This window comes from Panthera pardus, unplaced genomic scaffold (genome assembly GCF_024362965.1).
Source record: "Panthera pardus isolate Hobbes unplaced genomic scaffold, ASM2436296v1 HiC_scaffold_3, whole genome shotgun sequence".
Lineage (NCBI taxonomy): Eukaryota > Metazoa > Chordata > Mammalia > Carnivora > Felidae > Panthera > Panthera pardus.
The window spans coordinates 19,346,330-19,361,680 of NW_026526876.1; the positions used below are offsets into that span (position 1 = coordinate 19,346,330).

The 15,351-nt window shown below is 45.4% G+C and overlaps 1 protein-coding gene across 1 annotated transcript; it reads right to left on the reverse strand.

Moving 5' to 3' along the window:
• On the reverse strand, positions 1-6,037 carry LOC109277148 (CMRF35-like molecule 5). The gene is made up of 4 exons (XM_019466667.2): positions 5,998-6,037; positions 4,317-4,646; positions 2,712-2,835; positions 1-339 (listed from the first exon to the last, which is right to left on the reverse strand). The coding sequence occupies exons 1-4, from the start codon at positions 6,035-6,037 to the stop codon at positions 237-239; spliced, it is 597 nt and encodes a 198-aa protein (XP_019322212.2). The 3' UTR covers positions 1-236.
• Positions 6,038-15,351: the final 9,314 nt, after the last annotated feature.

Consider the following 15,351-nt stretch of genomic DNA (forward strand, 5'->3'; position numbering starts at 1 on the left):
AGATAGGATGTGGGTCAGGTGATGGTCCAACCCTGCTCAGACAATTCTTTCCCAGGAGGCACTGATGCAGCAGAAGGTGGAATCCGTGGACCTCTGTACAGCTGGCCCATCAGGGATCTTTGTCCACGTGGACACATTCTGAAACTTTTTGGTTTAGTTGAGGTTTTCTACTTACTGGTTGGTATGGAACTTGAAAACCCATCATTGGCCAGAGTCTTGAACGATGTAATAGTCATTTATCCTTGGCAGAGCCACTCCAGGGTTGCAAGGAGAGGAGGTACCAGGAAGATCCACACAGGAAGATTCTCTGCTGCTCCACTGATGGCCAGGGTCCCTGACCTGTGCAGAGCAGTGAGGGAGCCAGAGTTTAATACTAAGATCAGGATGAGGGGAGTCCTCACCTAACAGGGACCCTCTTCTCCCTTGGAACTGCAGTCACTGCCCATTCCCTGATCAGAGGTCAGAGGATGCGGGAGAGTTGGTGACACAGGGGCTGTGGTTTTTCCTGCTCAGGCTGACTTATTCTCCTGCTGGAGCCCCCCTGACTCCCCACAGCACAGTAACAGCAGGTCCCCAAGCAGGGGCACCTTTTGTGGCTGCATCCCTCCACATCCTCTCCACGTCACCAGCAGGCCACCCAAGATCAAGGATTTCCCCTTGCTTGACTCTTTTGGTTCTACGTCTGTCCCACCTTATGTAAATTCTGCCCATCTTCCTTCCTTCCTTCCTTCCTTCCTTCCTTCCTTCCTTCCTTCCTTCCTCTCTTCCTTCCTCTTTCTTTCTTTCTTTCTTTCTTTCTTTCATTTATTTTTATATTTGAGAGAGAGAGAGAGAGAGAGAGAGAGAGAGAGAGAGAGAGAGCCTGAGCAGGGGAGGGGCAGAGAGAGATGGAGACAAAATCTGAAGTGCAGATCCAAAATTCTGTCCATCTTTCAAGCTAGGATATAATATTACCTAATACAATAGAGGAAAATTTCCACTCCCCTTTCAATCTGGATGCTTACCTTTCAGCTTCTCCTGGGAGGAGTCTCTTCTAGCTGTGACCCCCACCTGGTAGCACATAGAAGGTGCACTATCTCATGCACCCTGGACAGTGGCACGTGGTCTATTGGACAGTTGGGCCCCTGCTCACGTATGTCCCCCTGGCAGTCCCCATCAGTATCCAAGAGTCTGATGTCCTCACCTTCTGCCTCATCCCCTCCCCCACAAGCAGTGCCAGGACCCCCCTGGAGGCCATTCTGTTCTTTCCTTTTACCTGCCTCGAGGAGGATTTGTCATGTCCATTTCACAAAGGACTTTTCTTGAGGGAGAGGACATGCTGCCTTGCATTTCCCAAAATTATCCTTGAACCCACTGTGCTCTTTTCCCATGTTCCACTCCCCGTGGGGTTGCTGCCCTTCTGCCCTCCCACAGGCTTCCTTTTCTGCCCTTCAGTCCCCTAAAAGTTCTGCATCCTCCCTTCCCACTCAACAGAACAACTAGTCTCCAAATAGTCATGAGTAGGACAGAAGCTGGTTGTGATGCATAAGCCAAGTGCCTGGCCTCATTTGCACACGAGTGAACACACTATCCAGCGGGCCAGCTCCAAGGAATAGGGACCTTCAGAAGGGAAGAAAGACAGACTGGAGCTCGAGGGGAGGTGGTGGAGGGCACTTGTGGCAGGAAATGCACCATCACCATGGCCTGGGATGGAGTGAAGCAGGGCAGGGTGTGTGCCCTTTGATGAAGGAGTTAATTGTTCTTTGGATGCCTGTTGAGGGGATTGGGCTTTAGGTTGATGGCCCAACCTCTCTACCGTGTTGGGAATGTGAGATAGCAGGAATGCCAGCTTCCCACTCCTTCCCAGCATTTCCCAAGCATTTGGGAGGAGAGAGCTGGATCCATGGGACAAGTACCTGCCCTTGACAGTGGGCAGAATGACTCCCCCTCAAAGATGTCCTAATCTCCAGACCTTTGAATATATTAGATTCCTTGGCGCAAGAGAATTAATGATGCAGATGGATTTAAGATTGCCAACCAGCTGACCCTGAGATGGGGAGGTGATCCTGGGATATCTGGGTGGACCCTATGGAATCGCCAGTGTCTTTATAAATGAAAGCACACAGGAGAGCCAGTGTCAGAGTAATGAGGGTGAGAAAGACTCAACCACCCCTGCTGGTTGATGGAAGAGACCACGAGCCAGGGGTGCAGCGGCCTCCAGAAGCTGGAAAAGACAAGGAAGCCCTTCTCCCTCAGAGCCTCCAGGAGGAGCCAGCCCTGCCAGCACCTTGAGTTTTAGCCCAGTGAGCCTCATCCCAGACCTTGTCTCCAGAACTTTAAGATCATAACATCGTTTTGCCTTCAGCCACCAGGGTGGTGGTGATTTGCTCCAGCAGCCACAGGGAGCTAATCCAGAACCCTTCCCTTCTGGCAACTTGAGGCTGAAAGCACCTGCGCCTGTTTTGGCTGCTTGGGGGTCGGGAGGCAGGTCAGAAGGAGACCAGAAGCTTCTCTCCTACAGCCCAGCTGAACAACTTAGCTTAGGTTTCTTGTGGGGAGGGGGAGCACTTTAAGGACTCAGAGGTACAAAGAGGGGGCCCAGTGTAGACCTTGCTGTTTCTCCCCAGCAGAGGAGACATCAGAAGGGCCAATGGGGGCCCCTGTCAGAGTGCCCCAGGGGAGAGCTGTCCCAGGGCAGCAGTGGGAAAGTCTGTGGGTTCAGCTGTGCTCACCTGCTGTGGGGGTTGATCAGAACAATAGGCTGGCTGCTGTTGATGCCCTGGGTAAAAGGAGGAGAGGAAGCTCGACCGGCTGGTGTTCTTGCTACAGGCTTGGGAGAGTCTGTTGGATCAGGGGCTAAACACACAGAGCAAAGCATGGTTGTGAGTGTCACAGGTGGCTCCCATGGTCTCCACACCCCACCCCCAGGGATGCAGAACCTTTCTGTGTTAGTGCCACTGCTCAGCCATGTTGGCTTTCTCTTGCATCTTTTTGCTTTCTTATTCAAAACATACGATTTCTTATTTGCGGATAAATACCAGTTTACTACCTTGTGAGGGATTTAGGGTTACTGGTTATGTAGGAATTCACATTCAGTTTCATCTTGGTGTCCTATTAGACACAGCTCAGTATGTCAGAACCATGTTCCCAATCCCTGGAGCCTTAAATCAGCCAGGCAGGCTCCTTTCTGAGTCTCAGCCTGGCTTGAAGCAGGCTCTGTGCCACCTGCCCTGAAGCAATGTGACCCATGAGCTGGCAAGTCCAGGGTTCCCTGTATTCTGGGGCTGCCAAGTGCCCGCAGCTTCTGCTTCCCCTTGGGTCCCTTTCTGCCTACCTGGGGCTTGCTTTCTTACTTCTCCAGGTCTGCCAAGGGAAGGTCGTCTGGGTTAAGGGTCCAGACTCCAATTCTCTTGCACCAACTCCTCCTCTACTCTTGCACACATCTACCACATTTGATGTCCTTTTCAGTTAATTTCTAGAACATTCTAAGACCAGCATCCTTCCCACTGCACACATTTGCACACATGTGCATATTCTAAGTTTGAAGAGATTTTTCTCTGCTCTAGAAATGGAGTGTTGAGTAGCAGGTGCATTACCTACCTAGTGTCTGTGTGTCTGTGTGTTGGAGACAAGACGCAGAGGTCCAGACATGGAGCTGTTGGGTGGGGGCTATAACCTGACTCTCTTTCCAGGCTCTTCTCTTAGGAGGACTTAGTGCTTCTGGGGCAGCTTCAGGGGAGACCAGGGTCCCCTCCAAGGATAGAGGCAGCCAGAAGAGAAGGTGCCTGCACCACAGTGGAGTCTGTCTTTCCTTCTCCTAAAAATGGGTTCATAGTCCCTCACCTGCTCCTTTGTGCTAATGTTGCCAAGGGTGGGGGGGAGGAAGAAGAAGGAGGAGGCAGGGAGAGGGTGTCTTGTCCTATAGCTGAGACCATCAGGATCATGGCCTTATGGCACCCCACTCCTCCATGCAGGCCTGACATCACCCCACACAGGCTGGGATGTGCTGAGGGTGAACATGACCGGGAAAAAAGGAGCTGCCTCCCCTGGACAAGCCTGTCCTGACCGAGTGTGTCCTTCTCTAACCCTCTGGGGAGACCAGATGGACTCATGTGGCATTGTGGGGGCTCACTCTTTCTTCCAGTCCTTTCCAGAATCTTAGTGCCCCCCATCCATGCTCTCACATGCACATACCCACTCACACAAGCACATGCACACGTGTGGTCTCAGGCAAGATTCCAGACTCCTCTCCATCCATCGGGGGAAGACAGAGAAACAGTCCTGACTCCTCTGGGGGTGGGTCCCAGGGGCCCAGAACACAGGAGAGTAGTGCCTACCTGGGTCGACAATCACGGAAAATTTGAACCCTATGTCAGTGCCGGTCTGCTCAATCCCACACCAGTAGGTGTCTGCGTCGTCATACCAGAGATCCTCCAAGGTCACAGTGAACATGTGTCGGCTGTGATTGTCCTGGATGGACACTCGGCCCTTCTTCACCAGTTGCTCTGACCCGGTGGTTTTAATAAGGATTTTGCAGGAACTCCAGTTCTTCCCGCGACACAACCATTTCTTGTAGAATTCCCATCCTGGGCTATAGTCACAGGACATGGTCAATGTACCAATTGCTGTGCCTCTCACCATACTCTCCTGGCAGGTGGAGAAGTGGCCTAGAAAACAGAAACCCAACATCCTTGAGCCCAGGGCTGACCCAGGTGCCACTCGGGCTTCTGACCCTGCACTGAGACCAACCAGGAGCCTCTGTCCTCTGTCTAATCGCCACATTCCACCTGTCCCTTCATCCCCCGCAGGATTTCTTTTGCTGTCACCCATGTTGTGAACCCTCCTTGGGTCTCCTAACTGCCCAATACAGGGGCCTCTGCTCACTTCATCCTACTGACCACCCTCCCCTGCCTGCCCTCAAGCAGCACCTTTTCCCGGCAGCACAGAGGGCACACTGCAGCCACAGGTGTATTTCTGAATCCCAGACTGGTGAGACAGCATGGTCCGTCCTCATCCCAGCCCCTGACAATCTAACCCCCACACACCTACAAACCCTCAGCCTCCAAACTTACATGAACTACACACACACACACACACACACACACACACACACACACCAAACACACTCACTCACTCAGACACATGATTGCTTGTATTTTTACCTACACATTGTGCTCTTCTGTGTTTCCATACCTTTGTACAAGTTGTTCCCTCTACCAGGAATGTGCTTTATTCTCCGTTTGAGGGAAAAAAACCCTTAATTCATCCCTCAAGTTTCAGCTCCAACAGTGTCTCTTCTCTGGTTTCCCCGGTTCTGCAACAACTTGGTCACTCTGGTGCCTCCAGGGCACTTTGCCCCCATCTCGGGTATTGTGTCTAGGACATTGGATTGCATCTGGTCTTTGGATCATCCAGAGCAGAGACCCAGGCAGGCTAATGTGTGGGGACGAGCAACTCTCCAGAGAGCCTGTCACCCTGGTTTTGCTGCCTGCCTTCCTCCCTGTTGTATGAGCTCTTCAGAAAAGAGTTTCCCGGCTCAAGCTACAAGTTAAGACCAGTTGTTCAGGCTTTTAAATGATCCAGATGTCTGAACCCCACCTTGGCTGAATGGGTCTTAGCTGGAGGCTGAGTATCTGTGCTCTTTAAAACTTCCTCAGGAATTCATGCATTTATGTATGAGTGTATATATGTGTGTGTGTATGCCTCTCCGTACCCTCTATCTATTTATCCATGCATCTACCATCCATCCATCCATCATCTGTCTATCCTTCTCTCTGCCAGGGTTGACAAACTGTCCTAGACACAGACACTGTTTGTATTATTTATTCTATTTCCTTGTCCAACACCTAACTTAGTACTTATCAGGTAACAGTACTTAAAACAAATGTTTTTAAATAAATAAATAAATAAATAAGCATCTGGCTGAATGAAGTCCCTGCCATTTCCCCCAGGACAGACCCGTCCATGTCCTGCCCCAGCCCTGCAGGTGTGCCGTCCTGAAACCCCCACCTTACTCACCTTGAACGACGAGAAGGAACAGAACCGGGAGCAGCCACATGTCCTGCCTGCTTGGCTTGTCTCCCTGGTGCTCAGCAAATGCCAGCTGCCCTCCAGGGACTGAACTGAGAATAGAGGCAACCTACCTTCTCTTTCTTCTAAATTATTCTTTTATAGTTTCTCTCATCTACTTCCCCTCAATTTTTTCTTCAGTTACTTCTTAATTTCATTAATTTGGTGCAAAGCAGCGGCAATGGTTCGGAGCTTATGGTTGACGTGATAAGGTGGCCCCACTCCTTGCTCTGGCCCCTCAACTCAGCATCCCCTAGAGTCTGACTCTGATGATCTGCTTTCCGGGGAGGGTCCCTGCTTGTTCCCCCCACCCCCCACTCTAGCACCACTTCCAGTCTGTGCGCACCTACTTCCTGCCCCCCCCCCCCCATCTTCCAGACCAGTTCTCCACTTTAATGGCTGTTGGAGCCTTGTACAGCTGTCCACCTTGTTAGCAGCTCAGATGTGCTCCAAATGCCATTTCTTGTCATCTTCATCCCTAAAATCAATCTGTCCCAACACCTGGTCCCTGGGCCCAAGGCTCCCTCTCCACCTGCCTCCACCACTCTAGTCTTCTGTAGACAAAGGCCATGGGGTCTTCTCCCTGCCACCTGCCACCTGCCACCCTCAAAAGGCCTGGCAGGGGTGGGGGGCTTGGAGGTGGAGCAGTCCAGGGCTTTGCCAGAGGAGTAGGAGAGGGCGTGGCGGGCCAGCCCCAGGAGGGAAGGGGAGCAAGAATCCCTGTCCCCCTCAAGGTCCTTCTGGCTGGACTAAGACTCAAATTGACATGAGATAGATTAACAAGAGAAAATCAAATCTAATAGCATATGTGCAAGGAGTCCACACAGACATGGCAGTCAGGCAAAAGAGATACAATTGTCATCCCGAATTAAGCAGAAGGGGGTAGGGGACTGAGATTTCAAAGGGAAGGAACCAGTAAATGTTTGGTGCACAAATGTCAGTCCTGCCAGAGAGATGGGTTACCCAGATCAAATTTAAATGTAAGCTTCTCTGCAGTTGCACACATTAACAGTTCAGCTGCTACGTGTTTTCTTCCAACTGAACTGGTCTATTCATCTGGATGATAGGTCAGTTTAGGCAAACACATTCCAGAAGGCAGTGATGCAGGTGGATTCACAACGTTAGGCCTGTGGTCCAAGTAATCAGGTAAGAAACAAGAGGCTTTTCTATGGAAACAAGAGGAACCCAGTGGTTCATGACTGGATCTAATGTTAAGCTAGTTTCTGAGTTGTGAGGGCAGCCAGTGGAGCAGACTTCTAGATGTTGGACTCGAAGCATCTCAGATAGAGTGAGGGCAGGCTGTGCAGTCAGACAGGTCCCCTGGGTTTGTCGTTCAAATGTCTCTGGTGATCTCTGCTTGGCCTGCTGAGCAATAGGCACAAAGATTGTGTAGGTTGAGTTCTTGTGGATTTCTCTAGATTTAGGTAAGTGGTTTACATTTAGCAGAACTTCAGGAGAAGGGCAGTTTTAGTTCTCAAAGGATTCCGAGTCAGAAAGGTGGGAGAAACCTCAGAATGTCAATTTGGAATGTTGTAGCTGGTGGTGGAAGACACTAGAAGAAATCAGGACCTAATCCATTTTATAATAGTATATAAATAGTAATAAATCTAAATAGTAATAATAAATAGTAATAAAATCTAAAATGTACGAAGATGTGTTATTGAAACATATTTTCTCTCTATAATCACTTCTTTGACCAAAGATAATGAAATTAACACTAATTTGTTTGCAAAATAAGTCATCTCCCATAAAACTTGGCCTGACTTTTCCATAAGTACAACAAGAATTGCATTTGGCTCTTTCAACCTGCTTTGCTAGAAGTTTTCATAAAAAGTCTCCAGATGAAGTTTAACAGCCTCTTGAGGCCAGGAGCCAAGCCAATAACTTGCCATCAGACTTTGCCTGTAATACGTATAGATTTGGGTGAATTCCTCTCTTCTCAAGGCCCCCCAAACATCCCGGGGTTCCTGCACCTGTGAGGAAGTGACCTTCTTTACTCACCTGGTAAGGCTGCTGGGAACTCTGGAAGCAAGGTATCAGTCTGGTATTTCCAAGGGGCTTTATTGGCTCCATGAAATCAACCTAAGTTCCTTCAAGCTGTCGGGTAACACCTGAGCCTCTGCATGTCTCCCCCAAATATGACCTTCCAGTCCAAGCGTGGTAATATACGCAGTGTTTCCCATTGTGTCCTGTCATAGGTGGAACAGATTCTTATTGAACTGAAGCAAATAAACAGTTTCCAGAAAAAAAGAAAATACTCCCTGAGAGTTTCTGATTCTCGAGGGTTCAGGTAAGGAGAAAAGATAAATACTCGAATTTGTTCACAAAGGTATATTTTATCAAATCGTTGTAAGTCAGTTAGCTTAAGAGACAAAGTTTCCTTAAATCTTCAAAAACACAACATTTAAAAAAAAGCACTAATGTTTCATACAAAAAGCCATAAAGAGTATAATGATCTTTTGCAAGTCGTTATTAATTTTGGTTCTGCTTGAATCCAGTTTTTCCACTTGTTCCGGAAATTTTTACTTCATTCAGATTTAGGGTCTTGAGGTATTAGAAACCTGTCCTCGCAGTTTTCCCCTGAATCTCCTTGAAAATTGTCACATTTGCTCGTGTAATGAGGCATCTAATACACATACAACTGTCTGTAAATAAGGAAAGACTTAAAAATGTGCATTCTTTGAGATCTGCTTGGAGCTCCTGCCACTGCAGCCTACGTGGAAATCTGGATCTGTGACACACAACACTTCCAGATAATATCATACCAGGACCTCAGATTTGTAGGAGTTTCATATAACTTTTAGAACATGTATCTTAATAACATATCTATATAAACATAATCTAAGAGGGTTTCATATCACTTATTTGGCAATGCTTCCCATGTAAGTAAATGTACCAAGTAGCCTCATTAGTTCAATTGCTCACAAAATCTCTGAGATGTTCAAATGTCAAGAAATTTGAAAAGGTTTGAATGTTTGAATAGGATAACAAATTATTAAGAAACAGTATTTAATTATCCTTTCAACTAACGTGGCAATAGAAGATATCCAAGGCAAATATAGAAGGTTACATAGCTGTGAGAGCAAAATGTAACTCCTTGGATATTCAGACTCACTCGGTTTTCTTAGGTATCCAAGATATGATAAATATAGGAAATTATTTTGGTTGCCAGAATCATGGGTTTCAGGCAGATAATTTAAAAAGATAAAGTTTTGCTTACAATTTCTTATGGAGAGCAGACCATTAGTTCAAGCCAACTTTGTACTTTTTATAAAGATGAAACAAAAACTTGCACCAGTGCACTTTTGATGTTAAAACTCATTTATTTCTTTGAATTTATCATAATCTTAGCCAGATTGGCCACACATAACATCTCTTTCCAAATATTCTTTCTTCATAAACTGTCGGAACTTTCTTTTTTACCTTCAATTTTTGTCTTAAATGTTTCCTCTTGAAATAAATGGTTTCACTTTAGGACAGAATTAATTTCTGTTCCCTCAACAAATATGTCTTTTTATTCTTCATATTTTCTTTTACCAAAAACAAATGTGTTATTTTCTTCATATATGGAGTTTCCCTTGTTATTTCCAGTAGTCTTAATTGCAATTATTAGAATTCTTAATGCTAGAAACCCTAATTTTCAGTAAAAACTAAGAAGTAAGCAACTTTGAGCTCTGTTACACCAGAATTCTTTATATTTGCAAATTAATAAATATATTTTGGAATTTTTAGAAATATGTGCTTTTTTCATAACACCATCATAATACAAGCATGAAATCTGTTTATTAACAGGCCCAAATATATCTTTAGTGTCTCTGTAATAAGACAAAACCAGATAAATCTCTGCTTATTATTTTATCATAGTTACATCAATTTAATTTACTTGTTTTTAACTTGTTTTAATTATACTCAGACTACCCCTAAAACTTCATGAGGCATTAGGTAAAATTAACAATTATTCTAAGGTTTATTTTTCTCCTGGTCAAGTGCAACAGTTGATACCATGACCTTATGTGGTTTTTAGTAAACGCAAGCAGAATAAAGGTTTTCTATTTAAAGCTGGTAACTCTTCAGCCATACCCCTTATAAGTAAACCAGCAACCTGAAATTTGCTTTACTACTGAATATGTTCCCAGATCGTGTGAACCTGAAACACGTTTGGGTGAGTTTTTACCTTTCCGAGTTTTAGAATGTCCAGTCCTTACGAGTACTTGCCTTCAAACTAACTCAATAGAACTCTTTTGCAAATTAGTTTTAGCAGTACTGCCCAGAGATAGGGAAAATATCTCACATGTACAACATGGACACAAACACACACACACACACACACACACACACACACACACACACACTACACAGACAAGACACAAACAAAATCTTAATTTTGTTTGTACTACCATTTGTGGAGAGGACATGACAGGCCCAATTTTTAAATACTTCCCTCTATTGTTTTGTTTATTTATTTGTTTTAACAAAAAGCTTTCCCCTAGAGTTTACATGTTGTAAAAAGGCCCTTAGGTCTTAGTGAAGATGGGGGGTAGAGAATTTATATCACAAAAGCACAGAGGAAGGGTCTCACTTTTCTCCAGGGGGGAATCCTTGGATCTTCTCTGCCTGTCCTCAGAGGGCTGGAGTTTGGGCACATGAGTTCTGCCAATGGTTTGTATTTTAAAAAGCCCTCTTTCCGTCTTTATTTTTTCTTGTTCTTCATTCTCAGGAGATCGTGGGCTGTGTTTACATTTCAAAGACGTGGTAAGATTTAGTTTTAAGGGACACGGGAAGAATATAAACAATTTTTTTCTAAGGTTTTCAGGGTAATTGCTATTTAAAATTCACCTTTTTTAAAAGAACAGAAATATTTTCTTCCAATGTCCTGAACTTTTCTAATATTACACAAACATTTTGAGAGGAACAGGCAAGGTTTGGAGATCAATAGAGCTAAGTGGGCTTCTACTGGTCTCTGGAGTTGTGGTTCTGGTTTTGTAGAGGTTTGCAAAATAAGAACCGTTGTTCCTAATTCCTGAAGACCTGGATTATAGCCTGAATATCAACTATTGCCCCATCTTTTAAACAAAAATTGCTTCTTTACATAAGGGAGACTTTTAACTAAAATGGAAACCAATAGTTTAATGCCTTTGTAAAGTCTATATAAAGCATTTTAACAAAAACCCTTTTTTCTAGATACAAAATGTAAGTTTGGCTTCTATAAGCCCCTAAATATTGGCCTTCAACTGGTCATTTGTAGGAGGGCTTAGAAGAAATTTTGGTCTTTTGTTTCCTCTGTAAAGGGAAGGTTGCATATGTAGTCAAATAATCTTTGTAAATCTCTAAATTTGGCAAGAGCTTCTGAAACTAGAGGTAAGGTCTTTATAATTTAAAAACTCTGCTGCTGTCCAGGGGACATGAATTTTTTGTGGTGGTGAGAGGTCTAGGATACACCTGCAAACACATTGTGTAAGAATTCCTTAGTCTGGCAGAACCTGGTTACAGAGTCCTGGAAGGTGGGAGCAAAACGAGCCTTATTGCCAGTGTCAGGTGCTTTTGCTAAATTCACATTCTTGCTTTTAGCATTTATAGGAGCATCCTGGATACATTGGACCTAGGATCAAGCCAGAGTGATCTCTGTAAATCTTGTAGGCAAAGGGAGGTTAAACTAGGCATATGTGGCCAGAGTTTAAGAAGACAAAACAAAATAAACGAACAACTACAGCAAAAAAGGGAGACAAACCAGAAAATAGGCTCACACCTGTAGAGAACAAAGGGATGGTTCCCCGGACGGAGGTTGGTGGGGATTCGTTGAAACAGGGGAAGAAGTTTAAGAGTCCATTTATGTGATGAACACTGAGTAACGTATACAACTAGAAAACAACTATATAATGTCAGTGAAAAACTCAAAGAAACGTAAAGAAAGGAAGAAACAAAGGGGGATTTACACTGGATGTGGAAACTTATTTTTGTCTTAAATTCGACCTTCTTCCATTTTGCAAAGGGAGTCCTTAAGCCTAGCCTTTATGCTAATAAGATAATTGAGAGCTCTTTATGAAATATATCTATTTAAAAATATTTAAAGGATCCATCTTCTGGCCGTTGATGGGTATCATATCACTAGCAACTCAAACCAGTAAGACTTTTTGTGACTTAACTCAGGTCACAAGAGGTGACCAGAGAGGGCAGAGGAGATGCAGCTTCCATGATCCAAAAGTTTACTCCTGACATTGGACTAAGAAAGCAAGTGCACAGGTGGTAAGGTGGTATTGTGGAAATGATGTCTCTAGTCTCCCACAGAAATGTGAGACACCTCCGGTCACAGACCCACTAATGAGTGACATCATATCAGTACTTCTGGAATCATACTTTCCAACACTGACAAGCAATGAGGGTTGAGATACAAAGGTTTCCAATGTCTGGAAACTCTCAGGACAAATACCCCGGAGAGCTGGCACAACATGACAGAGTGAAAGAGACTTGGATTCCCAGTCTATTTCACCACCAAGGTGTACCCCAGTAAGTCCACCCTCCAGATGGTGGAGACCAAAAGGAAAAACTCTCACTGGTCATAAAGCCAAACTCTCAGGAAATAAAACTAAACAAAAGAATAAATCTAACAGCTTTATCAAAGCCTTGGTTCTGTGGGAGCCACAATAACACCTAGGAGGGATGTGTCATGGGGTTGGGGACTGTGTGTTGTTTACAGTGTACCTGCTCGCATGGAGGTTTCTTGAGGCTGGTGGGTGACCTAGTGTCAGTCTACCCCATTCCATGACCAGCTCATCCTATCATGGGAATCCTCTTCAGGTGACAAGAGCTCAAACAGCTTTTAAGTGCTCGACTTGTGTCCACCAATTTTGCAGCTCTGGCTTCCAAGATGTCCCTTAGCAACAGATGACAAACATCAGAAATCATATAGACAAAGGAAAACAAAGAACATTTCTGGGATGAAATGGATCAGTAATGAAAGGACACTCAGCCAAATTGAACTGGTTGAACCACAAAGCCACTAAGCCCAAGGAACTAGGTCCACAAATATTTTCTCCTGCTCATCAAAATGGTGAAATAGAGATAGGGACTCTCATCATACTCGTTTCCTTGGCCTCAGCAAATAGCCATTCCAGGAAGCTGACATGGAGAGAAATTTTATCTTCTTCTGGCTATCTCTCAGATATCCTAGACATGTCTGTCTCTGTGGCAGAGTCTCAGTGAGTGGTGTCCAGCTAGTCCTGCTGACTACACCAACTGTTGGGGAGCAAGAATGTCCCATCCCCTTCTCAGGGAGAAAGAGTTCCTGGGTCCTTCAAGGTCCTTCTAGCTGGACTAAGAATCAAATTCATATGAGATAGATTAACAGAAGAAATTAAAATTTAATAGTATGTATGTGGAGAACTCACACTGACATGGCAGTCAGGCATAAAGGGTATAAATGTCAATTTGAATTAAGGAAAAGGGGGTAGTGGTCTGGGAACTCAAAGGGGAAAAAAAAGCAACTCACAGGGAGATGAAAACCAGTAAATGTGTGTAAACAAACGTTTGCCCTGCCATGCAGTTGAGTTACTCAGATAACATTTATCCCTCATAATAACCCTTATCTGCAAAAACCCTCCAATTGAGATTCTTGTATATAATTAAGGGAGGGTCAAAGGTTTCTCTGGAGCCCACAGGGTCTTGACTGCCTTTAGCTCAAAATAATCTTCTTGCCAAAGTGGCCCATCTTGGGACAGCCTGCCCACAGCCCTTTGCCTCTGTTTGTGTTGGTGTGTGATAGCCACGCTTTCTCCTGGGGTGGGGAGTGGGGTCCCAATAAACCCTGGGGTGGGGTCCCAATAAACCCTGGGGCTTCTGCCTACAACTGAGAACTATGAAGGGATAGTGGGCAGGAATATTGGCCTCCCCTCAAACTTTTCCCTCCCTTCCTTTTTTCTCAAGTTTGATTGAGGTGTAGTTGGGATAAATAAACCACATATACACAAAGTGCACTGTTTCAAACTTTTTTCTTGTTGTTTTTGCTACTTCTCAAAGCTTACATAAAGTACAACTATGTGATGGTGTTTGGTTCTATGTGTTTAACGCATGCATCATTTCACGGAACTAACCACCACGAACTGCAAAACAATGGTAATCACCTCGCTGGAAAGGTCTTTAACTCTGACTTTGGTTTCATTCTTGGCAGGCAGTCCAGCTGGTGAGGCTAGGGCCTCAAGTGGTGATGTGGCTTCTGTGGACTGCGGTTCCGTGTCCTCTGGTGGAGCTCTCTGGAGCCTGGCAGGTGCTCCTCAGATGTGCCACTTGGGCGCCCTCCAGTGGAGGTCTTTACCAAGTTCTCAACGTGGAGTATTTCTCCAGCGTCTGATCAGGAGCGCACACAGCTGGGGCGCGAGCCTGGTAGGCCTAGGATCCCTTTTTTCAGCTGCTTCCTCTTCTCCATCCCCCAATTCCCCGCCCAGCTTTCAGAGCCTCCACCCCTTCCCATTCTGGTCCTTTGGTTGGGAAGCTTGGAGAGCGGACGCTTTTTTCTCCCCAATCTGCTTTGTATTTCCTGTCATTGGGTTTGCTTTTAGGTGCAAGCAGAAGGAGAACAAAGAGGGAGAAGATGAACTGGTATTTCTAACCCCAGGTCTTGGGACCCTAGCTCTTCTGGGCTGGGAGGACTCTTCTCCTTCAGAGTTCCAACTGTTGGCCCCCAGCGGCTTCAGATGGAGTTGCAGCTTCTGTGCTGTGGCTTGCTGGGGACCTGGTGGGAGGGAAAGAAAACACAAACACCAAGAACACTCTGGGCATCTGACCCCATCTCCCATTAGGGCTTCCCTTTCCCCCTCTTCTGGAGCACTTAAGATCCCTGCTGAGAGTGCACTTTCAGGATGTGGGCTACAGGGTTCACACTCAGGCGGGAGGCTATAGAAGGAACCATAACCAGAAAACACACAGCTGGATTGGTCCAGTTTCCTTCCCCAATCTCTTACTAGGGTTCAGTTTGCAAAATACTCAGATAGCAGCTCCATGTATTCTGCCTGAGTTCTCAGCTGTAGTCGGGGCGGCGTGGGGAGGTCTTTGGAGTGTGTTGACTTCATCTTACCTGAACTAGAAGCCTGCAGCATAGGTTTGCAAGAGTAAAAAGCTAGAAACAGGGTCAACTGTCATCCATATAGGAATAGTTAATTATGCTACCGTCACACAATGAAACATTAAGGCTGCTATTTAAGGGGTTGATAAGCACATATGTGATGGCTTGGAAAGATTTCCATGGTAAAATTTAAAACCTTTTTATTGGAGTATAAAATACACATAGGAAGTGCACACATCAGAAGTGCA

Bases quoted from the DNA above. Each gene is read 5' to 3' on its own strand.
- LOC109277148 (XM_019466667.2), bottom strand. From the start codon at position 6,037: ATGTGGCTGCTCCCGGTTCTGTTCCTTCTCGTCGTTCAAG. The intron at 4,647-5,997 runs GTGAGTAAGGTG...TCTGTTTTCTAG, and splicing joins GTTCCTTCTCGTCGTTCAAG to GCCACTTCTCCACCTGCCAG. The intron at 340-2,711 runs GTGAGCACAGCT...TGCTCTGCACAG, and splicing joins CTGATCAACCCCCACAGCAG to GTCAGGGACCCTGGCCATCA.